The sequence below is a fragment of the Psittacula echo genome (genome assembly GCF_963264785.1).
Source record: "Psittacula echo genome assembly, chromosome: 5".
NCBI classification, from domain to species: Eukaryota; Metazoa; Chordata; class Aves; order Psittaciformes; family Psittacidae; genus Psittacula; species Psittacula echo.
The window spans coordinates 32687433-32715265 of record NC_137739.1 but is presented as its reverse complement, the minus strand read 5'-3'; the positions used below and the strand labels follow the sequence as shown (position 1 = coordinate 32715265).

Genomic DNA, 27833 nt, shown 5'->3' with positions numbered 1-27833 from the left:
TGTTGCAGGCAGCAGGGAACCATGGTGGAAGATCAAGAGTGGGGATGACAAAACTCCTTCTTCCACTAGTAGGAAGTTGCTAATGTAGTTTAATTGTATTTTGAAACACTATTTTGAAATACTACTGCAAATACTTAATCCGAACTTGAATCATTCTAGAGAGCTATAGGCTCTGGGCTTAATGGACTAGTTAACCTGGCTGTATCTCCATGTTAAACAAATGTTTTAAGAGCAAGAACATGGAGAACTTATCTTCCTCAGGCTTTTTACCTGACTGTTTCTGATGAACTGTGGTCCAAGCCCTCATCTGCTTCCCTGCTGTTGCAGACCTACACAACTGACAACAGTGCCTGTCTATATAGAGAACTGAAATGTAATGGTAAATGTAGAAAAAGGCTTTTACTACTTAAAACAGATCTTTACTTCCTACTTTTAGAATTAAGGGTATTAACTTCATAAATTTTTGACCTTAGCTTGCTGTGGAGTCTGAGGGCTCAACCATTTTCAGGAACTTAATAAGTGAAGTAGGAGTTACCACTACTAAAATGCACTAGCGTGTCTGAAGAGAGGCTTTGTTTTACTGGCTTGTTTGGGCTAGAAAAACTTCTTACTGATTAATATAATTGTATAGGTCCAAATGTCCATAACCTTGGCTGGACAATCCAAACAGTCCTATTAGTAAGCAATTTGTTTGTAGCTTGAACCTATTTTAAAGGTTCTGATTTGATGTGAACACCTGCACTCTCCTCAGGATTTTTTTTGCCATGGAATTAACTTTTCCAGTTTGCATTTCAGTTCTTCTGGTATGTTCCTCAAGGAGTTGTGAAATGGCTTCTTTATAGGCTGTAAATGCCCTAAACAGGGGCTTCCTCATAGTCTCTAACCTGAAGTCTGTTACTGTGTTTTAGTTAGGTTTAAGTTACTGAAGTAAAGAGCTGTTTTGATTGGTTGTAAGTCTTACCCTGTTACTATACTTACATTTTTAAATCAGAACTCTTACGTTACACCATGTACCTTGACATATTCTAATGATTTCATTTGTATGTGAAAAGATATTCCACTGACTTTACTTCTGCCCCACCAGGGGATTTTTTTGAATAATCTTTCTTACTTTCTTTTTACTAATAGCTACAGTCTCTGTTATCTGGTTATACACGTATCCTAAAATCAGATATGTACTTTTTAAAACTCATCATACGCTTCTTGAGATAAAAACCTGAGTTCATCCTGAAGAGCTTGTGGATGCTGCTATGCTGAAAACTGTCTGAACCTGACAAAATTTTGTGATGATAAGACAGTATGTAGTGAATATTTTAAACATTCTTTGAATTGTAAGTAGCCAAGAGCAGGAAGATTAAGCACTTGGTGCGTTCATAGTTCTTGCACGTAGTATCTTGTACATTTTTTGCTTCATGTTCTTACTGTGAAGCAAAAATGAAATTAAATGAAATCAAGACTCATCTATGCTTGCAGTATAGAGTACATTTTACAGTCAGACATGTTTCGACTTGAGAAATTACATAGCTGCCTTCAAAGAATTTTGTAGGTGCTTACTGGCATTAAAAGGCATTAATTCAAGGCATTACAAAGAAGTCTTAACAGTCAGTGAAAGGGTATGTTCTCTAATCTGCATCACCAGGAAGTAAGTATTCAAAAGGCCAAATTTTAATGCATGTATTGCCTAAAACAGGTCTCTGTGAGTGTACTTGGTGTTTGGTGTGGTTTGGTTTTGAGAAATTTGAGAATTAGAAATTGGAAGCAAATATTCACACGCTGGTGAGCTGCTAATACAGAGTTGATGTACAGTGTGGAGAGCTTGAAGTGAGTAACTGAAAGGAGAGGTAAGCATAGTGCGGATTCAGTTTGAGTTTAAAAGATGAAAGCTGTTTTAAAACCAGTATCAGTCTGCTGGTTTTTAAAGAAGATAGTGTTTTAAAAGGTGTTCACATGTTACGTGTATGTAACTAGTACCCACTCTATAATTAGAGTCGTAGAATCGCTTAGTTTGGAAAAGACCTTCAACATCATCGAGCTTAAGTGTGGAGGCCTGCACTAATGCTTTACAACTTACCCAACACCACGTGTAAGCTTGGTAGGGTGCTAGCAAAAAGGCATCTAACTTTTCAACAAAGTAGCTGTGACAGTTATTCCTTAAACTCTCTGTGAACTGAGAGCTGCCATAGTTATGTTTCAAGGACACTCTCTCTTCCTCAGGGAAATGTGCTGTCACTGGGGGGGATTCTTAGGTTTTTTTTCACAGAATCTTGTAATTATCTGCCCAGCAGTTAAACTCTCCAGCTTTCTTCCTGTAAGCCTGAGCCGTTTTGCAAGCAAAAAAAAGGGAGGTTCTTTCCTGTGCTGCTGCAACCCATGCAGGGTTGGAAAAGGTAAGCTGCTTTATTCTAAGTAGCATTTAGGGGAAGGCCAAAAACTGTCAGGCAGTTTTTCAGGAGTGTTGAAAGGTGTAAACAGCCAGATGGATGTTCTCTTTCAGAGCACAAAAGTCAGTTTCATTTTAGTCTCATCTTCCTGAGTCTTAGTCCACTGTGTGACCTGCACAATAAATTGATGCCTCAGAACCAACTCTTAAATCCCTAACGCGAGTTAATCCTGCTGAATTGCAGATAATATCTGTAGAATTTATTAGTGTATGGATATCTAGAGAAACATCATGGAATAGAGTGGTTTTATGGTTACAGAGTTCAATGTTCAGTTAGGAAATATGAAAATTGAAAGTGTGTAGACAGGACTTGGGTATGTCTATTTGTCTTAAGATTGAAGATGATTTATCCTCTGTGCCCTTTCTCCCCTTGCTCTCCCTATCCTAACTCATGTTTCCTGACACTTATGAGGGAAGGAAAGCTAGTTTTGCTTTTAGGCACTTCGGGTAGTGACCACAACAAAGGCCATAAAGAAAAAAGCTGTGTTATATTTGGATACATGTGGTAAATATACCTGTGCACTGAGCACAGATTTCTTAATAGTTTTCTTCATCTGATGTGCTCGTTCGGTGATCACTGTATATATGAAAGGGCAGGAAGCAGAAAGAGAAAGAGAGAAGAGTATGTGGTCATATAATAGGACTAATTTATGTTTCCTTTAGCGTTTCCAGCCCAGGCACAAGATCTTTACAATCCATGCATTGCATAAAAAGGTTAAGGGGAAGACTTGCCTAAACCTAAATTGGATGTTGATTTTTGCGTCCTACCATATCTTATTCAGAATTTAAGATCTGTATCTCTCCTGTCCTCGAATTATGTGCTGGGGGGGGGGGTAATCTAATGGATGCACTCTGAGGCCACAAGGGGTTATTCAAGAATATTACGTTCTCTGTTGTGATTTTCTTCTTTAACAGAACTACTGAGATTTGATGAACCAGGTACTTAATAATAAATATCAGTGTTATATGTATGTGTAATGCTAGTTCTTCAGGAACAAATAAAAGAACTTTTCAACTTGTATATGAATCTCCAAAGGGTTTAATTTATATAGGGCTCATGTCATCTGTCTTTTGCTATAACTTTCTCCAGTTTAATCTTCTCCTCTTTGTATCTCAGTTTTTGCTGTTTATGAAATTGTCAAATGTTTCACATCACTGGATAATTGCAGGAACTGTAGTTACAAATTACTATTTCCCTGGATAGCCATAACAATGCTGGCAATATACATTGGAACAGTAGGAAATAGTGTAAATGGAGGGAAGCATCAATTATTTACACACACTGCTGTCTTTTAATTTATATTTTTTGGAAGAAAGGAACAGGTGCTCTTAATTGTGTAATTAAAAGAAAGTAACTTTTAAAGGTTTGTATGAATATGAGATAATTGGAGGGGGATATACCTGGCCTTCTGTAGCATGATCCAGTGTTTTATTCAGTATCTCTGCAGTCTGGTCTTTTATCAGCATAATTCTAGGCCTTTGGTCCCTACTTTCCCCAATGTTCAAGACCAAAGTACTTCCCCTTGTTCTACAAAGTGTGACTGTTTATGCCAGCAAAACCTGTTCGTTGTTATCTCAGGCACTTCTGCTTAAAACAGTGCTGTGTTGCTATGGGTAGCTCCTGCAGCCTTCATGGTGTGGTTTTGTGCAGTGTCGAAGCCCTTTGCAGAGATGGCACTGCCTGTTATCAAACCCAGGAGCATTAATCTCCTGCTCCCCCAACACCAACCAATTAGCCATGCCTGGAGACATGAGGTCTTAGTGAACCACCTGCTTTGGGGAGGTATATATTAGATATTTAACAAGCTGGTCAAAGGCTATCTAATCAGTGGTGTGGGGGGGTTGTGTTTGTTTTCCTGTGACACAAGTACATGGGACTCTGCAAAATACTAAATTTGTATGTTTTGCTGTTTCTGTTCCTTTATTTTGGAATGCATTCTGGGTTTAATTTTGCTTCCAGAAGTAAATACAGTTTTTTCCCTGCATGTTTTCCAGCCAGGCAACTCAAATATTTCAAAAGGAATTACTTGAGGGTCCTCCTTTGTGGTGTAAAAGGAGGTTCTTTGGTTAATCTCTTAAGGTGCTGATGCCCTAGTGCTGCTTTGCTTAATTACCAGTTCTTCTGAGTGGGTTGGTGCTGGACCTGGGCCAGGGTAATGCTTGAGCAAGATGGCAGGTTACTGCCACCCATTCTCTGAGAAAATGTCTGTGATGATATTGAATTTGTTTGAATCTCTAGGAACAGGGATGGACATGTAGATTAAAACTCCTTGGAATGGTCTCTAATCCCTCTGAAGCCTGGAGAAGGGTGCAGTGTGACACTGTGGTCACGTTAGTATGGACTTGTCTCTTGTGTCATTCTTTCTAGGTAGAAGAGCTGGAGGTGGAGGCTGTAAGATTTCCATGGGTGGCAAAGCAGTGAAGCTTTCAAACTGATTTATGCAGTCAGTCATTTACATCTTAATTCATGGTCTGAGAAAACTTCTGTGGTGTAGCCAAGTGCCTCAAACAGAAAGGTGTCCATTTATGGTCCTACTAACTGGCCAGGACACTGGAGTCTTACACAAAGGCACTGACTTTGTCTGTGACTTGGAGCAAATGCCAGAAATACTCATTTAAATGAGGAAAGCTGTTTAGAAGAGAACTTGGTCTGGTTTCTATCTTTTTCTGGGTGAAATACTACTAATCTGATCAATGTGGTGTGTGATAGAGCTGCAGCTGGTATGGTTATTAGTTCTATACCCATGGTGAGGACATGCCACTACTGATCGTGAATTGAACTTTGTTGAGTGGGACAGGAGCAGAGAAATGTTCTTGGTGAATTGCAGAGGAAACAAGGAAAAATGTAGAGAAGAAATGATAGAGATAGCCTAAAGAGAAACTGCCAAAAGAAATACTCTGTCAAGTAGCACTTACAGCCTTGAAAATGTCTTGAGATCATGTATTTTGGGTATTTGGCAATGTACTTAAGTCTAAAGCTGAAGCTCTGGCGTGTAACGTTCACCAGCATGTTTGATTTAAGTTCTAACGTACAAATTATAGCTAGGAAGTATTTTGGGCTATTTGCAATGCTGAAATTGTGGATGCTATTTAAATCCAGAGCTGGTCTGTAACTTCAGCTTGGAGGAAACCCTTCTATTTCCTTACCCTCACTCGGCTGAAACCAAAAATTTAAACATGTGGAAAAAATCTAAATAAGCAACTAGTGGCTCTTTGAAATATTAAGTGTATATTTAGTAAATACAAATGAAGATTATAGACACAGCAAGGATGAATATCTATTTTGGCATGTACCACTCCTTTAACTTACTCATAGTGGTGTGCTTTCACTGTGCTGGGCTGCCTTTTGTTGCATGTTCTTCAAGCTTTGTATAAAGATAAAAGGAAGCATGTTATGCAGCCTCTGGATTGCAGCTTATTGCAGTTCCCTGTTGATAGTGTCTGACTTCTTTCTTGCCTTAAAACGTCCAATTTTGGCGCAAAAGAAATTAATCCAGTGTTTTTTCAGCTTGTGGACTGTTGATGACCTTAAAAGACTAAATGAGAAAAGCTGCACAGAACTTGTGAAACTGGATTGGGGTTCTCCATCTTTCAATGTAAGATGTCTTTAGTTAGGTAGTTGTTTTTATTAATTTATGGAGTGGGACTCCTAAGCTTGTAAATGAGTCCAGCTAATGGAAGAATTCCCTTATGTATATTCAAGGCAGCATAACAAAGGGGGAAGATGGTAAACTGAAAGCAGGTTTTCACATGTTCGCTTTGCCAAAAGACTTGAGTGATTGAAACAATGATTTAAGGGTTACCATTACCTTAAATGGAGAAAGACTGCTAGAGCAGTGTTCACTGTAGTAGTGTCATCTGCCAAAAGTAGAAACCCCTGCAAAGGTCAGGAGACTGTGTTTGAAATACATTTTAAGATGACAAGTGTGTATATAGGACGGGCTTTTGGTGGTGGGTTGCCTACTTGCAAGTGATGTGTGGTGTGGGGATGAACTTTTTTGTTGCTGTTGCGATTGTTTCGATTTTTCCCTTCTGCAAAACAGCTTGCATCCTTGGCAGGCTTTCCCATCTCTGGACTTGGTTGCCTCAGCAGTCTTAGAAAGAGGAAACCTAGAAAACGTGTTGCGTAATATTTTGGGTAAATTGAATGGTTGATGAGACTACTGGGCTCAGCTTCTTGTTTCCCTTCTCGGAGGTGGGTGGAAAAGAGCCTTGACACCGTTAGTGATTAAGGGAGTGGTATAACAGAAGAGCATGTTCAAATTACTATCTTCATAGAAGAAATTTAGTTTCTTCTAATTATTTCCTGCAGGCGATATCCAGCTGCGGTGGAGCCAATGGATTGTGACTTAGCTCCTATGATTCATCATAGAAACTCAGCTGCTCCAGGAAGAGCAGATCTGACAAACTGGTTTGTAAGGGATCACCCTAGATTGGTGCGGTGTCCATCTGAGACACCTGCTGTAGCTTTCTGATAGTTTAGTATTTTAACAGGGCAATTGCTTTGAAGTGTTGGGAGTTGCACATACCGCTTTCATAAAGGAGACAGCAGCAGGCAAGCCTGAGTCTTCACACACTGTGCTGCGTGCGTGCTCCTCCAATTTGTCTGGACTCAGCATCAGTTTAAAACTAGTAGGTTGGAAATGGTTTGCATCTGCTAGAATTGCATTCCTGTTAGTCTTCTAAGCAGTTTTGCAGCAAACTACTTGACCTTTACAAAGCTACATATGCACGTGTATGGTCTTGGACTTGTTGGGTGTGCAGACACCTTCCTGCTGTTGCATTCATAAGTAAAGGTACAGCCTTCTGAAGTGCTTCAGTTCTTTTATCACTGTCTGTACAGCAGCAAAGTCCATTTCTGCTCAGACTGATAAATACTGTGTCTGCTACATCTAATTTTCGTAAATCAACCCTGACTGAATGAGGCCTGCAAGCTATGGTTGATGTGCTCCCTGTGGCAAATAGTCCCAGTGCAATTTGGAAAGACTCCTTCAAAACCAGCAGCTGTTTCAGGCACATTAGTTTTGTCCAGCGCCTGGAGGTAAAACCACAGCGCTGATTGCCTTGCAAACCTCTCCTGGAGTGGCTGTGACAGCAGATTTGGAAGTGCAGCTCCATGGGAAGGAAGGAATTGCACATAAGTGGCCTGTTAAATGGGGGAGCTCTGGCTTCTGCTCATCCTGAATTTGAGATGTGGCTGATGCTGGATCAGGACATGTTACTCTTGTTCCATTTTTTGAGAGAGGAATCCTGTTCCATGTCTCTGTAGCTAGTCTGGCATTCTCACTTTGTGTGTAGCTTCATTTTGTTAAACAAACAAAAAACTAAACCAAAAAGGGTGGAGGGAATCACAGAAATGCCTTGGAGATTACAGAACATGCTGCAGTTCTTGGCCCTTGAACAAATAATAAGGAAAATATTAAGAATTCCTCTGTGATAATTATGGTTTTCTTCTTCTGACCTCCCTCAGTGAAAAGTATTGACCTTCTTGGATAGAAACTTGCTGCTTTAGCTCATCTACTAATACTAATTCATGACAGTGAAGTAAATTGATTCCAAATTCTTTGTTTTATTTAAAACTTGGCATACTTTACCACTTTATGCATGTGAAGGGTCAGACAGTAACTTTGAATTTTGCAGGATATGGAAATGAAAGTTAAAGCAGGAGAAGGATAGGGAGTAACTTCAGAGTGTGTGCTTTATGTTCCAAATCACAACCCTGAATTTCTAGATATACCATGTTACCTCATGGTTTGGGGTTCTTCTGTTTTCTTTTTTTTATAAATACCCCTTTCTCTTCCCTTAATGAAACATAAGACTTAAATTCCCTTTCTTGTGATCGTTCCTTTTAAAGTCAGATTTTGTAAATTATTTTATTTGCATGTTCACATAAGTGAATTCCTCTTCCCTCTTTCAAAGATTGTTAAAGGCTGCAGAAGACGTGAGACCTAATTTATAGTTTATGAATGAATTAATTCCTTAAAAAGTCTGTTATTAAGTTTTGGGGCTGTGGTTTGTTGAGTTTTTTGTTTGTTTTGTGAGGGTGAGGTTTTGGGAAGGGTTGAAGGGGAGGGATTGCTTATCCTGGTGAATCTTTTAAACAAGCAGTATTTCATATCTAGAAATGACCACATTGACTTACATGTTATTAAAGGAGTGAATTGCAACATCTCGTGTCACAGGTGTCTCTGGTGGGACAGACTGCTAAGATTTTATACTTCTTGGAGGGGAACATGGTTGTGTTTTAGTGTTATTGCTAGCTAAGGGTAGTTGGTTCCACAGTGGTGCTGTTGACGCAGGGTGACTGAGACTGCTGTGTAGGTGTATCCTGAGAGGACAGTTTGCTGTTGTCTACTTAAAATGCGAAGGAGATGTGCAGAGCTATTCAGTGTCTCTGCTCTAGGGGTCAGCAGTTTTTCGGTATGGGGCCAGATAGAATCATAGAATAGTTAGGGTTGGAAAGGACCTTAAGATCATCTAGTTCCAACCCCCCTGCCATGGGCAGGGACACCTCACACTAAACTGTGCCACCCAAGGCTCTGACCAACCTGGCCTTTAACACCGCCAGGGTTGGAGCATTCACAGCTTCCCTGGGCAACCATTCCAGTGCCTCACCATCCTCACAGTAAAGAATTTCTTCCTTATATCCAAACTAAACTTCCCCTGTTTTAAGTTCTAACCCGTTACCCCTTGTCCTGTCACTACAGACCCTGATGAAGAGTCCCTCCCCAGCATCCTTGTAGGCCCCCTTCAGATACTGGAAGGCTGCTATGAGGTCTCCACGCAGCCTTCTCTTCTCCAGGCTGAACAGCCCCAACTTTCTCAGCCTGTCTTCATACGGGAGGTGCTCCAGCCCCCTGATCATCCTCGTGGCCCTCCTCTGGACTTGTTCCAACAGTTCCATGTCCTTTTTATGTGGAGGACACCAGAACTGCACACAATACTCCAAGTGAGGTCTCACGAGAGCAGAGTAGAGGGGCAGGACCGCCTCCTTTGACCTGCTGGTCACACTCCTTTTGATGCAACCCAGGATACAGTTGGCTTTCTGGGATGCAAGCGCACACTGCCGGCTCATGTTAAGTTTCTCGTCGACCAACACCCCAGATCTCAATGAATAGATCAACAGCAGCCTGTACATACTCCTCCTGTAGGCAACTGCATGACAGTGGGTTTGTGGCATATGACCATGGGTTATGTATAGTATACACAGCTGGTGAAGTGTGCTACAACTGATGATGTGCTTCTCCCAGTAAGGCAGCTGCAGCTGGATTGATGAGCTTTGCGGAGGAACCCATGTCTACACTGTCAGACAAGAAACCTAGTGCAGATGTGCCCAAATGATGGGAGTCAGCTGGGTGCAGTTAGGACAGAGCACTGCAGCCAGCAGTGCTGCAGTTGCCCGTGGGCAACTCCAAATTGAAACTGGAGAAGAACAAATACATCTGTACTAATAAAACTATATCTGCAAGAGCTGAGTTCGCTGTGTTCTGTACTGGCCGTGATGTGTCTGGAGAAGGTTAGTGGGCTAGTGCTGTATTGCACACTTTCTCTCTCCCCCCCCAAGTTCACGCTTGAGGACTTGAGTTTGATAAGTTTAGAGGAACAGAGTAGTGTCTTGTTGATATCTTTGATTTTGTGTGATGGGAAAGACACTTCAGAGAGAACTCTTAATTCTGACATGAATATGGAGATGCACCCTATTTTTGGTGATGTCTTCTTTTTTTTGCTTACTAGGAGCCATTATGTAGTTTTAATGCATTCCTATTTCCTTACTGGCTTACAGGACTGAGTAATGTACTCAGATAGTATGCCTTTAGTTACTGTGGCATTCATCTAGGTGTGTGCATGCCCAGTGTGCTTGATTTCTAAACTGTCAGGGTATACACATCACCAGTGCCTGCTTCATCGGGCACAGAGGGGAGGAACTTGATCAGAATTCAGATTTGTTATGCCAATGTGCATTAGCTTTGGGTGAAAATATCTTTGCTGTAGCTGCATGTGAGCTAAAAAGTCATCCTTTGAAATCTAACCTTGTTGTCAGATAGTATTGTTACTCCAGTATTTGATACTGGGTCACCCAGTCTCTAGAAAAGATGTACCAGGATGTGCTTTGCTCTGCAGTTTGGGTGATAAACAACAGACTGGCAATATCTGGTAGAGCCTTGTGCTGAGGGAATGAGTGACACAGGCATTCCATGGCTTTTTCTGCTTTCAGTAGTTTTCTTTTTGAAGGGGGTGTGTGCTTAGTCCGTTAAACCAGGAGAGAAATCCTGGGAACAGGAACAATACACTAAACTTTATTCACCTTACAAAATAAGTGCTGTTTGTGCTGTGGGGAGCTGTTGCTAGAAATTGTTATAAAACTGCTAGGGAATCCTAGAAACAGCTGGGAAAATCCTGGCACTTAGAAATTACTGCCTCTGGGAGCAGGAGAGGAAATCCTGGAAACTTTTGAGAATTCCCAGAAATTCTAAACCTTATCAGAAGTTCAGAGAAACTTAGCAGTTACTAGAGACCAAAAAAAACACTAGATACTGAAAGTTCTAGGAGTTACCAGAAGTCTCTAGAAAATGCTAGAAATTCTGTGGGTATCCAGTAAATGCAGTGGCTCTGCGAGTAATATCTACAGTTTATGGGCATTTGCTAGGAATAGGGAAGCTGTTAACTGTAACTTTTTAGGTAAACTGGCAAACAGTTGTACATGGGTAAAACCTGCTCATCTTCCTGATGCTGCCAAGCGTACGGTTTTAGCATCTTACTTGATGAGTGTCCTATATGTGCTTGTCTTACACAAACTTGTTTTATTTTCTGCAGTCCTATTTTGTTACGGATTATGATCCAACGATTGAAGACTCCTACACCAAGCAATGTGTGATAGATGAGAGAGCCGCGCGCTTGGACAGTAAGTAGCCTTGCTAAAGCGTGGTACTGACAGCCTGTAGCTGTTGGTGCCTGTGTTTATGTCTGTATGCATAAAATGTAATGCAGGTAAACAACTGTGCAGCATGTGAAGTTTATGTAAGTGTATGGCTGATAAAAACTACCTACCTCTGTTTTATTAATAAGATACCCTGGATCTGAAGTGCTTATGCCTTAAGTATGTGTGTCTATCTTTAAAGCAAATTCGACATTTTTTTGAAGAATTATTCCCAAATCCATAGTGTCTACAAAATTAGGAGAATTTATGTGACTCCTGGCAGTTACCTGGGTGACGTGGTGGAGTGAAAAGCACGTCACTTGACTGTTGTGTGCAGTCTCTTCCAAGTGCAATATAAATGCTTTGCTTTAAAAGTTTCAGTTCTCCCTTGGCAGTGATTTCTTTAAGGACAAATCAGCGCCTCACCCAAGTCTCTATAAGCATTTTCCTGCTGTTTCAGCTGGTTGTGAATTAGCCAAAGTCCACCACGCTTTGTTATTCAGTTTGTTTGGTAGGTCTTGAATTGTTCAGTCAGTCCAAGAACTTGTTGGGAATCTTAGCAAAAATCTAATAGAATCTGTGAAAGGTGATTTCTGCTTGGTTATGGTGGACAGGAGAGGCTATAATCCTATTAGAAAGGATTTTTTTTTTTTTTTTCTTAGTCTATACTCTTAAGAACATGAACTATAGTAATCAGTGTTTTGCTTATGTTCAGTTCTGGATACAGCAGGGCAAGAAGAATTTGGAGCTATGCGTGAACAGTACATGAGGACAGGGGAAGGTTTCCTGCTTGTTTTCTCAGTCACTGACAGAGGAAGGTAAGCCTGATGTCAAGCTATTAAACAAATTGTAGTTAATCTTAAATTATTATCCTTTATAATCCTAGCGGTTATCTTTTATTGATAATCTCAAACAGAAACATTAACTATGCGTTCACTTTTAGATTCCATGGTGTGACACTCATCACTGATGAAAACCCATTTTAAACCAGTTGCTTATTGAAAGTATCGGTCTCTTGGAATAGATTACTTGAAAGCATACACACGCCCCCACCCCCCCCCAAAAAAAAAAAAAGGCAATTCTGTTCAAGCACTTCATTACAGTCCAGAATTCTGGTTTCCTGGAGGTGACAGAAATTTAAACTAGATGGTCTGATCAGTTCTTAGAAATATTCCCTCGCTGTGTGCTTCTCAATGTCAGGTGTCTGGCTCTGGATTTCTGAACAAGTTATCCAGTTCAGAGTGTGTCTCTGCACTCTTTTGCAGGCAGTGCTCACTCTTATTCCCCTGAATTGACCAGAAGCTGCATAGCTGTTTGACTGTGGAGTTGAGATTAAACATCTTTTTAGAAGCTCACAGAAATTGGTCAGGAAGCTCCTGGTCATTGTAAGAGTAGGAAACTTCCGTGTATAATAGAGACAATCACTTCATGTTTTGGTTGTGATCTTCCTCCGTTGAGCTTATCAGAGACGTAGTAATAAAGAAGTGTTCACGGATCTGTCCTACTTGTTTCAAGTTGCAATAGGAGAGCAATAAAATGACAAAAAAAAGGTCTATGATTTCCTCCCTCTTCCCCCCCTCACAGATTCAGTCTAGGCTCTAATATGTTACTTCTGATCTTACTAACAGCTCTATCAATGCGAATTAAGATAAATATTCTATGGAGCATAAGCATGTTTCCATTGAATGTGTATCTTACACTTAATGCTGCTAAATGTGTAAATTCATCTTGATGTACCATCCGGAAGAGACTGGGTCTGTGGATTTAGGACATACTGAGCACTTGTGTTAGCATACATATTTTTGCTACAGAGGACTGTAGAGTTTTTTGAAGTCATCATGTGAACTCCTGGTTTATCTAAAAATCTTAAGTTTTTGTTTGCTCTTCTGGCTAAAGGTCTGCCTTGATTTTAAGCAGGTCTTGACACATTAAACTTGCATATCGTCTTCCTCTGAAATCCTTCAAAGACTTCTGAAAAGCAGAGTTTTCATTTTTGTTTTGATATCCATTTGATTCAAGGCTTTCCTTGCCTGTCAATGAAGTATCTGCTAGCAGTGTCTGTTCTGCTTGTGTGATGGAAAATAATTCTGAAGCAAGAAGAAACCTAGAGGACTTAGTTGGTAACTTTCAACTCTCTCGTTGCTACAGACTTCTGAGCAGAGTATTAAAACAGTGTATCTAAATGGAGTTGCAACTATGCTTAGTGGCATACCTTCCTTCTAATTCACCTTTCTTTTCATGGCTGCAGTATATGGATTGTGTGGATTGGCATTCTCATGACTGACTGCATAATTATTTTTTTTTGGTAATGCAATTTTCTTACTGATAAATCATCTTGCTTTTAAATTTTTAGCTTGCAATCTAAGTGTAAATGGCTTCAGACTGTATGCCTGGAATTAAATACAGTGCTTGGGAGGTCTGTGCTCCAAAGGATATGTGATTGCAAGTATCTGTGATGAAGCTCCTTATGTAGTGATGTAGCTTTAATAGTGTTTACTTGAAAGCAATTATTTATTTATCCATCCCTCCCCCTGCCTCCAGAAATCCTTGTTTAGGCCAGAATTAACTTGTTTTATGTACAGTTTTTGTAGCTTTCTGCTTTGCTCACTTTCCCTTAAGTACTGCTGGATTATTCCTTACTGCTTGAACAGCATCAGTACCTGGTATAACTCAGTTGGTAACTGGAAAGCGCTCTTATCACTTAGCCCTGCCATTTTTCTGTTCTTCAAGAAATAAAATTGTCCAGCTTTGATAGCTTCCCCCAAGTTTCCCAGAAGTAGCTGTGCAGGTTGCCAGCTGAAATGCTGATCACCAGGGTCTCTAGACTGTAACTGGGATATTCTAGCTTGAATCAGTGTTCGTGGAATGGACTGTGGTCACTTGATTCTCTGTAGCACATTGGCATCCAAGTTCTTCTAGGTCACCCCACCTAAGCCCAGCGCATAGCACACTGCTAACTTCAGGATTTTGGTTTTAACTTGGGCATTGGATGATTCTCTAACTGGTCATGCTGTGACAGTGAACTCTGGTAGAGTGCCTGCAGCTGTCTGTGCTTGTGTGGCATGGCAGGGCAAGTCCAAATAGGTGACTCATAATTTCTGAGCTTCTACAGAAACTGAGAATCTATTAATTAGTACACTGATGGTCTACTTTTATTCTTTTACAGTTTTGAAGAAATCTATAAATTTCAGCGACAGATTCTTAGAGTGAAAGATCGTGATGAGTTTCCTATGATTCTAGTCGGTAATAAAGCAGATCTGGACCACCAAAGACAGGTAATTCACTTGCTATTAGTTACTGCTCACTTTCTTTTAGAAATTTTAGTTTTGTTCCCACTCTATTTTTGGGAGGAAGAAACAAATGAAAAATCGTATCATAGTTCCAATGCGAGAAACACAATGACGTTCAGTTTCTGTACTTGAAGAACTTAGTGTGGTGGCATTCCACATACAGCACATCTTCTGCCTGACTCAGTGGGGTTATGTTGAGACCAAATGTATTCACATACAGGGTTGAGAGCTTTCTGTCATGACTTGATTACTCAGGCATGAACGTGTCTAATTCCTCCTCTCTGTTACTCACCATAGTGCGCTGTGCCAAGCAGAGTGCATTCCAGCGCTAGCTCTAACGATCCTGAGACCTCAGTGCTGTTGCTTTTACTGTTCGCTCTTGTTATGTATAAGTGAGTAGCCATTTGCTGGTTTCTGTTTGGCTGCTCATCTTCTGTATAACTGACTTAGTGCTTTTAAAATTTGAAGTACAGCAACATAATTACTGTTCCATTTAAGTACCTTAAGATTTAAGTTTTGAAACAAGTAGATATTCAACTTCACCTCTAGTTGTAAAGAGATCTTAAAAGATTTAGTTTAGAATGATTTTAAAAAGGAGAATTAAATTTGTTTTCCCTATTTACTCTTGATTTGTCATGAATCAGACTGACTTGAGCTGAAATTAAACTAATCTTACTACATCAGCAGGAAAGGAACAGGCATCAAACCTGTATTCTTTTTTAGCAACTTACTTCAGAAGTTTAGTATTTTCTCCTGAGTCAGTAAGATGACTCTTAAAAGCTTGGTATGAACATGTGATCAATTTTTATCTGAGAGTAAACTAAATATTACTAAAATTGCTGTAATTATTTGAAGAGTTTCACAAGGAAAGCACAACTTTAAACAATAAGACATTCCCAGATTTGTGTAACAGGGCATGACTTAATTTCTGTCCACAAGTGCTTATGTAGGTTTTGTTCTTTTCTCTGTCAAAAAACAGTGTCTGGGATAAGAAAAAATTTAGGCTCAAAACAAATAACATTGAAGAGTTTAGTGGGTTAGTACATTGTTGTTTAATGAATGTCTTGAATAGTACATAAAACCTTCAGTACAAAAATACTCCTGTTGAGTATGCTTCTTTGATTGTCACAGCCTTTTTACCCCAGAACCTATGTGGAAAGCTCATGACGAAATCAACACCAATGCTGAAAGATACTGTATTGAAAGAAGTTTTTACAGAAGTAGCTCACAGACTCATCAGGAGTAACTTCATGTACTCACACGTGCACAGAACTTTCAGCCTATCCTTGATACGGAAGTGAAACTTTCACTCTTCCGTTGCCATCATGCCCCAATCAAAATACCTGAATTTAACCTTGCAGGTCCTGGAACCTACTGTACTTTATCTTACGCACAAATATTGGCGTGGAAACCATGTAGGTGAAACTGAACTGCTCTGCAAACAGTAATTGCTGAAGAATAAACGTGCAGGTGCTTTGGGAGGGAAATAACATCATTGCTGTCAGCTCTAGTTTTTGGAGGATACCTGCAAATGTAGTTGGCAATCCTGTAGATACATTTCTAGAAATCGTTATGAACTTTGTTCTCTGTCCTCCACCTTCCTAATGTTATTATACCACATCTGTTTCTCCCTTAAAAGAGGAAAGAGGTGCCTGTCACCTGTTCCGCTGGTAGTCCTTCTGCACCTTATTCCTAGCTGCTTTTTCAGGTGATGGTGGCTGGCACACATTCAAGCTCAAAGCAGCTGTTTTGAAATTGCTTAATTTTGCAGGTTTGCTGCTCATATCTTAACACAAATAAAAGCATACATCCCCAAAAGCTCCTTTTGCTTTCTATGGCTGTTAATTGCCTTAATTGAATAGATGTTGACAAGCATAACTTTTAGTGCTGTCACTCACACAATGTACAGTCAAATTGGTGGATTTGTGACTTCCATCAGAAGTTAAGGCTTAGGCAGTTGTAGCTGAAAAAGCAGTCCTAGGTTTGCTTAAACAGCTACTTATGTCTTCTTAACTCTTCCCTGCCCTTTCCCCACCATGTGGTGTGTTTCAGTTGGCCTTAAGTCAGCCTGAAGGAATGGTTTAAGGATGCTGAGCTGACCTAATTGGTCCCCAGAAGGGAGAGGCTCCCCTCCCTCTTGACTGCACGTTTTGCTCTTTCCTTTTCTGGCCCTAGTTCTCACTTGAAGCACTTTGTGAGCTGAATCATCCCTGGACAGGGAGAAAAACAGGCGAGCTGGAATGGTGTTCTGGGATCTGTGTGAGTTAAATCTGCCTGCAAAGATTTGAGTACCAGTGCTGGAAACATGGGAAGGCGTGGGACTGTGGCTTGGAGCAGAGCAGGGAGGAGTTGGGGTGGGGGGTAGAAAGTGAGATCTTGCCTTTTGGCAGCAGCAGCAGCAAGCAGTCAGATGTTATCAGCAGGGTGTTAAATGCAGCCAGAGTTTCTGCTTCATTGGTGGGGTTGTTTCTGCTCCATCATGTGAACTCTCAATGCAGACATCCAGTCAGTGAGTTGGACCAGCTTGCTAATCTTGGCTGAAAACTAGTCCTGCCACCAGGTCTCCCCAAGTATGGGAAAACTTCCTCCTGACAAGCAAGGTCGTCCTGCTTTGGCTGCAGGCTTGCTGCACGTGCAGCTGTGATGAGAGGCCTGGGGCAAAGACAAGAGTACTCCCTCACCTTGCCTAGGAGTGCTGGGGCAAGTGGGAAGGGTGGGGTGTCCCAGTTTCACTGTGAGAAGTGCATTTTGCGTCTTCAGTCTGGTGATATGCCAGGCCTCACTCAGGTTACATGGAAAACGTGGTCGGCCAGGCTAGTGTCACACTGCTGTCCTTCTACGTACCTGGCGGTTCTACAAGAAGACGTCTTACTGTCTTGTTTAGTCACAAACATAAGTTTTTAAGCTTCAGAACTTAAGTAGCATTTTTAGAAATTGAGGAAGTTGGGTATGAATTTTTAGAGCAAAACTACTTGTACTGGGCTCCTGTCCTTTTCTCCTAAAAGACAGGGGCAAACCAGTGAAATAATAGAGAACACATGCTACCTCTGAGAGACTAAGGCTGAGATAAAGTTATTTAGTGTGTGTTTTGATCAGCAAATAATTCTCAACAGAATTAACACACAAATCTTCCTGGAGCCAGAGTTAAACATGTATAAAAGTTTTCGGTGTCTCAAGGGTCTGACCACACCTTTATGCAAGTAACTGTTCTGTAGTTGAAGGCAGTGCAGATTACTATTGTTGTGCTACCATACATTTGGGAGCAAATGATGTGGAACTGCTAATTCTTGTGCGGTGGCAACTGTTCCTCAGGAAATGTATGAACTAGGTTGTACAGAGCAAGTGCACAAACAATCGTATGATCTTGATAAAGTGTCAGGGCATACCAAAGGTGTAGTTTAAAAGAGTGGTGACTGTAATAGACTGTAAGTCAACTCACAAGTGTTTTGGGGAGAGGTGAAAGAGGAAGTTTGAAATAGTGATTTGCTACAGTGATACCTGTATAGATAAATGGAGTTAAGTAGACTTGTAATTTTGTTTCTTTTGTGGTATGGGAGGCAGAGTCCTCAATATCCACAGGTTAGGTTGACAAATCAAAATGAGTTATTGGAGGATAAGCAAGCTTTAAACTTCAGGATGTCCGTGTACGATAAGGAATAAAGTTAACAGTGTTTCCAGATTCCCTGATCAGTCACATCTCTCATGGCTCTTTCCTTAAAGTAAATGATGCACAGTAGTCTTTCTCTTAAATTGGTCAGTTCTGTACAAGTCAAACAACACTGGATGTTTCTACACTAAGACAATACAGAAGAGCACCATATGTTTTAGTAATAAACACTACTTACAGAGTAGACTTGTCAGTGCAGGATATGTATGAGTTTTAGTAGATAACTGCTAGTTTAAACTGGGTCAAGTCTGATCATTCCCCAGATGGCAGGGTTTCAAGGAAGATCCAAGTTGCAACAGGAAAGTGCTTGGGTTTCATTAAATGCCAGTTTTTGCTTTTGCATCATGACTAAACTAAGGCAATGACCTAGTGCTAATACCATCTGTGCTGCTAGATACCTTTAAAGCAAGGTTTTAAAGAGAGGTGCGTGTGACTTCAGTTTATGCAGACAGATGATGAACAAAGCTAATGATCCCAGGCAAGCAGCCTTGTGCTTTGACATTGATCAGCATCAGCCTAGATGCTGGCAAACAAGCAGTTAATGTTGGCTTTGCAGAATCTCAGCTTCATAAATAGGTTGGCTTGAGCTGGCTTATTCCAGGAGGTGAATGGGTTTGAGGACCCAGGTGGTTGCCTACCCAAATTCACTAACATTTTGTTTTGGCCTTCTCTTAATGAGTATGAACTTGTATGGCAGTGTGACATTAACTTCTTGAGGTGGTAGGTTTTTATGGCCATATACAGTGATGCTTCTGTTCTTAGAGATGGGTTGTACCTTCAGGTCTTCCCCTGGCTTGCCTGATTTTGAGCTTTATAGGTAACCAACAATTGGGTATCTGATGCAGTATGTGAGTGCAGCAAGTCAGTCTGAATATGTGTCAGTGCTTCACAACCACAGTTTATGTGTACCAAAGTGACCTTTTATATGAGAATGCAGACAATAGAATTGGTCAGTATTGGACTCCCCTAGGAAAGCATTATGGTAGACCACAGTAAGCATGAACAAGCAGCACTTGTGGATGGGATGACAGATGCACTCTTCAGAAGCGATGGAGCTCTTGGCAGGAATAGGCAATGTTTCTGAGCAGAGAGCACTGCAGGATGACCACAAGGAGTTAGAAATGGATTCCTCTCGAACTTGAGGGAATACTTAATTGTTACCTGCTGACATGAGTACAATATGGCCCTTTGTAAGTGTCCAGGCAAAATACAGATGCAGCGTTGGATTAGGTAGCCTTGTAGAGTTGCTTTAGGTGGAGGAAAGAATAGAAACTTCAGAAATGAATGTATTTCTGGCAGTTCTCAGCTACAATAATTAAAAGGGAGGGCCACGTGAGATATGTTCACAGGATTCTTGCACAGATACTCAAATGGTAACTCTTTTAGTAAGAAGACTGTAAGCTTAGGGAGTTGGGAAATAAGCTTTTCTGTGTTTGACTTGCTCACTTAACCTAAACACCATTATAGAAGATTTAAGAAACTTTTACCAAATGTCTGAACAACATGAATTAATAATATCCCCAAACCCCAGTAAAATATCCTGCAACAAAAGGATAAATATCATGATTCCCATTAGTATTCAGTCTTAAGTTTTGCAAAACTAAAGAGAGATTGTGCAGAACCAACACATGTACACATGTACACACACAGTTACTACCAGAAAATCTGTAGTTCTCTACTTCTGTCAAAATAAAATACAGTGTTCTTTGAAGAAAAAAGATTTAGTTTTTGTTTTTTTCTGGTGATATTTAATAAGCTCTGGCATCACACCTACTGAAAAGCCTGTCATGATACAGAGTTGTACTCAAGAAGGGAGAGTAAAAAGATGTAAATTCATATTTTTGTCTGTTTGCGCATACTGCATTTCCCTCAGACTTGAAAAATGGAACTGGTATGTTCTGGCTTCTAATTTACAGCTTGGGCACTGCAAGTGTTTCTGTATTGTACCCAAAATCAAATATTTTTTCTAAACAGACCTTGTTAAGGTCACTAAAAATGATCACAAGCTACTTGATGATACACTTGTAAGACAGACTGAAAAGAATATAAGCAACCACAGATAGTCTAGTAAAAGCAAAAAGAACTTTAATTTGCACCTATAGTATTTTAAACACAATGTTGTGGAAGTGTAGCTTGATGTTATTACAGTGTTAGTTTGACTTGTATTTCTAATGTTCTTTAGATACAGTAATGAAGGAAGTAGTAGCCATGTATGTTTAAAGACTGGGTTCAGTTTCTCCTCAGGCCTATGCATTCTTTCCCAATTATTTATTTTTATTAGACTTTAGCCTCCCACTTTCTGGGACTAGAAAAACTGTGTAGGGATGAAGAAAAGTAAAAATGGTTAGTTTTGCAAAAACTGCCTTATCTGTACTTACTTTTGTCTGGCGAGGCAGAGATGTAGAGAAGGTTCTGGAAGCCCTAATGCAAACTTTGGGAGATTCTGCAATGTCATTAATGTGCCAGAAAGTACCTGTGAATGTTTCTCGAAGTTCAGCCTTTGTAAGCTTTGGAATAAGGATACTTCAACATCCGGGGCTAGAGAAGAAGGTGGAAGTGGGTTTTTTCTAGCTAGTGGAGCAAAAATCTTGAATATAATTCTGTATTCAGACACCTATGGAGGGCTGAAGGGTCCCAGTCATTCTCACATTGTGCCCTGCAGATTAAAGTGAAGCTCCAGTAGTTGATCTTGGTGTTGGGTTGGTTTTGAGGGTATTTTTTTTTTTTGCTTCAGCTGATTGTAATAACAGTGAAATAAATGTAGAGTTTTCTGTGAGTGTTTGAGATCAGCAGATGCATCCTGAGTTACTCCAGTTGGGATCTCTTTGTAGAGCTTCATGAGGGTTTAGTGGGAGCAGCCCTCAATTCAGCAGTAAATTAATGAATATAATGCCAGTGGGGGTACTAAGGACAGAAGAATCAAAGATGTTGAGATACTGGGCATGAAGGCTCTCAAACCATGTGCATAGCTGTCAGGAAAGTATTTTACAAGTTAGTAAGTAATTCTGTGCTTTCTTATTCCCATCTATTTCTGTTTAGCTTCTTAATCTAAGGGAATATACGAGTGGTTTTCAAGGCTTAATTAAAAATAAACCTTCTTTTTGGTTGTGGATTTTTTTTTTGTTGTTGTTGTTGTGGTTTTTTTTTTTTTTTTTTTTTTTTTTTTGGTTTTGTTTTTTTTTTTTTTTTATTCTCATCATATCAGCGCCCTGCGTGCTGCTTTAACATTGTTCTGTGAAAGCTGTGTAATCTTTGACATTTCTTCCACTAGGCATTGTCTTGGCAAGATCTGTTGTGTTTCCTTTTATCACTGAAAGCTGCCCTTTCCTCTCTGGCCCTGTGGGTGACCTTCCCGTTAAAGCTTCGCATGCCTTGCACTGCTCGGGGTAGCCTTCTGCTTTCTGACCTCACTGCTTTCTACTTACTTCATCCAAAAATTCACAATGATCACCCTTGGTTTTGCCCTGTGGCTGACTTATTTCTCCTTGCTATAATGGTCCACTAGCTTCCTGGCTTCTGCTTCATCTCTTCAAATTTTATACCAACTCTATGATACTCATTATTTATTTTGTCTTCATCTCCTTTTTCTGTGTCGTAAGGAGTCAAAAGGTAGACAGGGTTTCTTCAATATCTCTGGATAGCCTGAAGGCTTAATGGGTTTTTCAGATCTCTTGTAATTTAAGCTACATTTAAGACTGTCTGTATTAACATTTTGCTGTTCCATAAGCAGATTTTTAAATATAAAGATTCAGAAGCTAAACATCAGCTCTTGTTTCTAAAATAGTCATCTGTGTTTTGGTGGGGGTTTTTTTGTGTCTAGGTTTAGCTGGGGCAGGGAGACAGTGAGTTTAGCAATAGTGTTCACAGTTCTGTTAGTAATCTAGCAGATGTAAACTGAAGCACTTGCTTTGAAGAGTGAAGGACTTGCTTGCCTGTGAAGAAAAATTTGGTCTTTTTATGCAGAACTGGAGTGAAGATGAGGCAGCTGCAGTGAGGGAAATTCCCTGGAGGGTTGGTCTTTGCCTGTTGCAGAAACTTAAAAAACCCCAGAGTCTTCACTTGCATTTGAAAAGAGGTATCACATGGATTTGCTTCCCAGTTGTATTATGTGGACAGTGTGGAAGCTATTCTATGGCCAAATGAGCACTATTGCTCGAGGGAAATAAATCCTTGGCAGGTATACGCAGAAGCCTTGAACTTAATGATTGGTGTCTGTTACAGGTGACGCAAGAGGAAGGTCAGCAGCTAGCGCGGCAGCTCAAAGTAACATACATGGAAGCCTCAGCAAAAATCAGACTGAATGTAGACCAAGCTTTTCATGAACTTGTCAGAGTTATAAGGTATGATAACTTGACCAGGTAATTGATGTCCATACATTAATGGATAGCTACAGCACATGTTTTGAAATGTAGTGGGAAATCGCTGAGAAAATTCTGTCTGCTGTTTCTTGTGAGCTTTGACCAATCCTCTCGATTATAAAGTGTTCTTGTGTATAAGGGAAAATGTTTGCATGAATGTAATATGTATTTGAAAGGTATTTTCTTAACCTTAATCTCTCAGATTTTATTGATCACCCAGTAAGTAAGCCTGATAAACTAAATTTGCTTTCTGTAAAAAATGGTGTTTCTTATTAAAAAAAAAAAAAAAAAAAAAAAAGGCAAATCTCAAAAAGCTGTGATTTAATCAGTAGTTTGAATGTCAAAAGTAAGTCCATCCTCCATAAGGATATAAACCCCGTAACTTAAAATGCAGTATTTATTTTTATTTAACTGAAAATGATTCTCTGAATTTAATTTGAAATATCTCTTTCAGAAAGTTTCAAGAACAAGAGTGCCCTCCTTCACCAGAGCCAACACGGAAAGAAAAAGACAAGAAAGGCTGCCATTGTGTTATTTTCTGAGAATCCCAAGAACCAAGCTATCAACTGCCAGATTATTTTTTTATTTTCCACCATTTTACATCACTTCTGGTATTGGCCTAGCCTTACATGTGCATGTCCTAAAAGTGGTCACCAGAATAGCCTTAGTCCAAGAAGCTGGCAAAATAGTTCTTGAAGAAGACTCGGTCATCCTGGGGCAGACTTCAAAGCAAAACACTAAGGCTGCTTCTTTAATACCACAGTTCCTTCCTCCTCTCCCTTAAGAGCTTGCACCTTGTGGAGTTTTATTCGCAAAGGAGATGAAACAAAACCGTGTAGGACAAGGTGTTGAAGTCATGCATAAGTTGTCTCTTGTGAATTAATTTATTTTTACTTCTGAAATTTCTTTCGCTATTACAAAGACCTATATTGAAGTATAGAGAATACTTTTTAAAAAAGGGGTGGATTGGCTTTTTTTGCCCTCAGTTAAATTAGACTTGAGTATTCAGCTAGCCTTAAGAAACCTACACTGAATTTCATTGTCAGCAAAAATTTTCATCTCTCGCTTATGCTGCAGTTTTATTTCAGTGGCCAAAACAGTCTACTGTATTTATTTTATGAATCCAGAACAGCTACAGGACAGCTACTACTACTATTAGGATATGGCCAAATATCTGAGCTTATTCTGGATTTGAGGCATTTCAGCTTAGTAAGAAATTTCACATCATTTGTTTGGAAACAAATTGTGTCTTCCTTTGTATTTTTGGGTAAGGGATTAAGGAAAACTAAAATTGTAGCTGTTTTTGTTTCATGTGATATAAAAATGAATTTGATCTTTCCATTGTCAGAGATGATTAAATGTTTTTGCTATATACTTTTATACATTATTTTCTTATCAAACTAGTTAACAAGTATTTTTATATGTTTGTAAGCAAATATGCTTTCACAGCATAACTTGTGTATATGTAAAGATGAGTATTTAATTCTCACAGTTCACTTTTAACTGACAAAATGTGGGATTTGCCAAACTGTGGTAAACTTCTCCTTACTCTTCTGTTATACCCAAGAATGGCCAAATTATGTGCCTGCCCAACACACCCATAGAGTAAAATCTAGTGTTGTGTTTTAATGAATTTCAGTATCCCCTACTAAAGACTATTATGTGAATTATTAAATTGTAAGACTTTTAACTGATTGTTTAGTTAAACTGTGGATGGTTGTTTAATTTTGAGTTCTGTGGATTGTGTTTAAACAATTCAAGAGTATGGTCCCCGATATTGAAATACTGAGTGGTATTGCACAGTTGTCACCTTACTGAATGTGTCCAACAGCTCTTTGAAACTTGATTATTAAGCAAACCCTTGTATAACTTCAGGTGCTAGAATTAAAGATGATCTAACCATTATAAGGGGGTAAGCACATTGCCTCTTTCTGACTCTCCTCCAAAACCTGATTTTTTTTGGGGGTGGGGGGGAAGAAGGGCATGATGGGACCTGCTTAAGAGATAGATATGCACACCTGCACAAACTTTCTTCAAGCTTGGAAGTAAAGAAAGCCTACTTCCATTTAAATCATAATAGATGATAAAAGCTGATGTTTGTTTTGACTTGGGAGTATGTAGTCAGTGGTCCGGTCAACAGCTATTGTGGTGTTGTGCTCACAGTCAGGTGCTCTGCCATAAATCTGTAAACATCTGCTGAGAAAACAGTGCTGAAACAAGTTCTGTTACCTGTAGAGCAGCAAAGTGTTAAACCTAGAAGTAGTGCTAGTGTCGTTCATAGCAGAGAAATTTAATTATTGTTTGTGTTATTTAGATTAGGTTGTGTAATACTGTTTTGAAAGCGTGGGTAGCTCCCCCTTCATCCTGTTTAAATAGAGTTACTGGTTGTTGAAGGGCTACTTATGAATAATGTGTAGAAAATTCAAGCAAGGAGTTACGGTGGAAGTACATTTGGGAGATGGATTACATTTTTCAAGTCAAATGTAAGAAGTTACAGCCTGTAGCAAACCCCACAAGTTTTCTTAAATATGCAAAGCTCTCTGGAGGTAAGTCATTGAATGTGTGGCATTAGGATGAGTTAAGACAACAAATTGCAGCATGTGTGTTGAGGCTGAATTTCTGAGGCGCAAATACCTTCAAGTTTCATCTTTTTTATTTTTTTCTTTTCCCTTTTTTAACCTTTCACTCATGATAGACTGGTTTTAAAATAGTAGACTGTGATATAGATAGGTCTTTTAATATGTAACTCTGTAATTCATAAAGAAGGTGGAGAGCACCACACCCTTGCTTTTCCTCATAGGGAAAGCTGAATAGCTTCGAGGTGATTGATGCGAAGCAACCTACTCCTGTCTGCTAAGCCACGTGGTAAACTGTATAAGCAAGTTAAATAGAAGTGGGACCATCAGCTGCTGCTGTGGAAGTCAGCTCTATATTCATTAACTAAGACAATATATTCCTGTGCATGTGTTTTAAGGCTTCTGCTGCAGAGAATGTACAGGGAAATCTTTACATAATGTTGTGGTCTCTTTTTGAGAGTGGTTCATGTATGGCACTCTAAGACACTGTTAGATGCAGCTATTTTGATCCTACTCTTCAGACTTGAAGTTGGTATTTAGAAAAGTCATACAGTAATAGTGATCTAGGGGGTCCTCATTTCCAAACATCTTGAGGTATTTCAAAGATTTGCTTTTCTAATTGCTGCACCTGAAGGTAGTGGTGAAAGATGGCATTTCTCTCCCTAGCGTGGAGCTTGCAAAGTGCAAGAGGGACCTTGTCAGTCTTCTCAACAGTAGTAGCCCCGATCTGTCTGCCTTGGATTATTTGTGAATTGCAATATTGCTGCCTTGCTGTAGGACATCAATTTAGCTGTCAACTTCAGAGTTTCTTATGACTTCACCTGCCAGAAGAAATGCTGAAAGGTCTGTAACTTATGTTTGTAGTTACTTCAGTTCAAGACCACATTCATGAATCATCTAGATTCACACTTGAGGAATTTGGGGGGCTCAAGATGTATCCCAAAAATGACCTCCTGCTCCTCCTAGGGCAGAGAAGGAGGGTCTGGGCCTTTGTTTCAAAGCACAGAATAACTCTCTTCTTTCTGGAATTGCACACTGCTGAGCCTGCTACTCTGCTGGATGAGGAGGACTGACTTGCTCATAGGCAAAAGCCTTTTTCTGTAATTGGTGATGTTTTATAGATGGACCGTAATTGAGGAAGAATTACTTCCATGTAAGTACACTGTAGTTCCTTATACCTGCTCTGATTGATGTCTTTGCTTTCTCTGACCTAGTAACTCTTCTGCATCAGTACTCATGCTAACTAACATATACAGGTGAAGGGGGGAATTTCCAGAAGGTATTACATTACTTCTTCTAAAACTGCTCTTTGTGACATGGCCTGTTCAGGGGCAGTAGAGCCACTGATACTGATGATAGTTATAAATTGACCTTGACTGTGCAGAAAAGAGAAATCAAAAGAAAGACTAGTTGCTTAGTCTGTTTCCAGCCTGTTGCACCGGGCATCTACCTGAACTGTGCATCTACAACTGGTCAGCCCTTATGCTGCAGGTTAAAACTAACCTAGTCTGATAAAACTGCAGAGCTGTGTAGGCATATGAGGTGGGTGCTCTTCCTATCACAGTTGTTTTCCTTTCAATTTTCTAAGTTTGTGGTGTCTCGCAGCACACAGGACACATGGTGCGGTGCACCCTGACAGCGCCTGCCCTCTTCCTGCATAAGAAGAAAGGCTCCTCCACCCCTTCCTCATTGCCTTGGCTAATGGTGTTGGCCCTGGAGAAGTGCTAGGTTCTCAGGCTATTGGGCAAGAGGTGATTAGATAAATGCTCTAGCTCTAGGTGGCTAGCCTGGTGTAGGAGTGTGTAATGAAATGAGCTGTTGTGAAAGGGTTAATAAAGCAAAATATATTTGAAATGAGTTAACACCCACTGATGCCAAAGAAAACTCTGACTTTATGCATGGCCTTGTGGTTAGTCATTGCTGATAAAGTTCAAGTCTGGATTCATACAAAAATTCCAGCTAATGCTCATCTGACATCGGTTTATGTGACAAGATTTCACCCGTGGATTAGCTGTAGCTGTCGTTGACTGGCCTTACCATATAATTTTGTTATTAAGCTTTAACAAGCTTATTCCAAATAGAAGATTCTTGAAGTCAGTCACCACAAGCCAAGCACTGCCAGAAGTTATCTGCACTTATTTAGAAGTGTGTTGCCTGGGAAAGCTCAGGAATCTGCAAAACAGGGAATGCATTTGTTCGCTTAATTTAGTCAGATTTTGGAAGTCGATTACTCTCATGTACCAAAACCACACTAAGCACTCAAACTGAATTTTGAAAAACACTCAAGCTGGAAAGGTGGGGGCACTGGGGTGTTTCCTGTGTTGTTCAGCTGACCCACTGCAGAGCAGCAATCTGTCAAAACCTCAAGGCTTGACGTTTAGATGGGCACTTGCTCAGAGCATCCCAAATGGTAAATGCAGTGCTTGCCCCTTTGTAAATACAGCTTTTCTTGCCATGATTACCTGGTTCTATTGGAAAGCTAAGTTAAAGTTGCAGGCTTGAAGCAGATTCTGGGTTTTAATAGGGGTTAAGTAGAAGTATGTTCAACATGTTAATCCTTGAACAAGTCAGTCTGTTCAGCTGCT

The 27833-nt window shown here is 40.0% G+C and overlaps 1 protein-coding gene across 4 annotated transcripts in view; it reads left to right on the top strand.

Annotated features, from left to right (window-relative positions):
* The window catches only part of RRAS2 (RAS related 2), a 45149-nt gene extending 20575 nt beyond the window's left edge, over nucleotides 1–24574 (top strand). Inside the window, exons 2-8 of one of the 4 annotated variants that reach the window (XM_080617211.1) lie at nucleotides 11255–11342; nucleotides 12073–12175; nucleotides 13606–13662; nucleotides 14524–14632; nucleotides 22278–22389; nucleotides 22536–22654; nucleotides 23127–24574. In XM_080617211.1, the coding sequence (XP_080473337.1) occupies nucleotides 11255–11342; nucleotides 12073–12175; nucleotides 13606–13662; nucleotides 14524–14632; nucleotides 22278–22389; nucleotides 22536–22636 (570 nt within the window). In that variant the 3' untranslated portion in view covers nucleotides 22637–22654; nucleotides 23127–24574. The remainder of the gene's footprint in view (nucleotides 1–11254; nucleotides 11343–12072; nucleotides 12176–13605; nucleotides 13663–14523; nucleotides 14633–22277; nucleotides 22390–22535; nucleotides 22655–23126) is intronic. The other 3 variants (XM_080617213.1, XM_080617212.1, XM_080617214.1) reach the window with 3 other exon arrangements.
* The last annotated feature ends 3259 nt before the right edge of the window (nucleotides 24575–27833 follow it).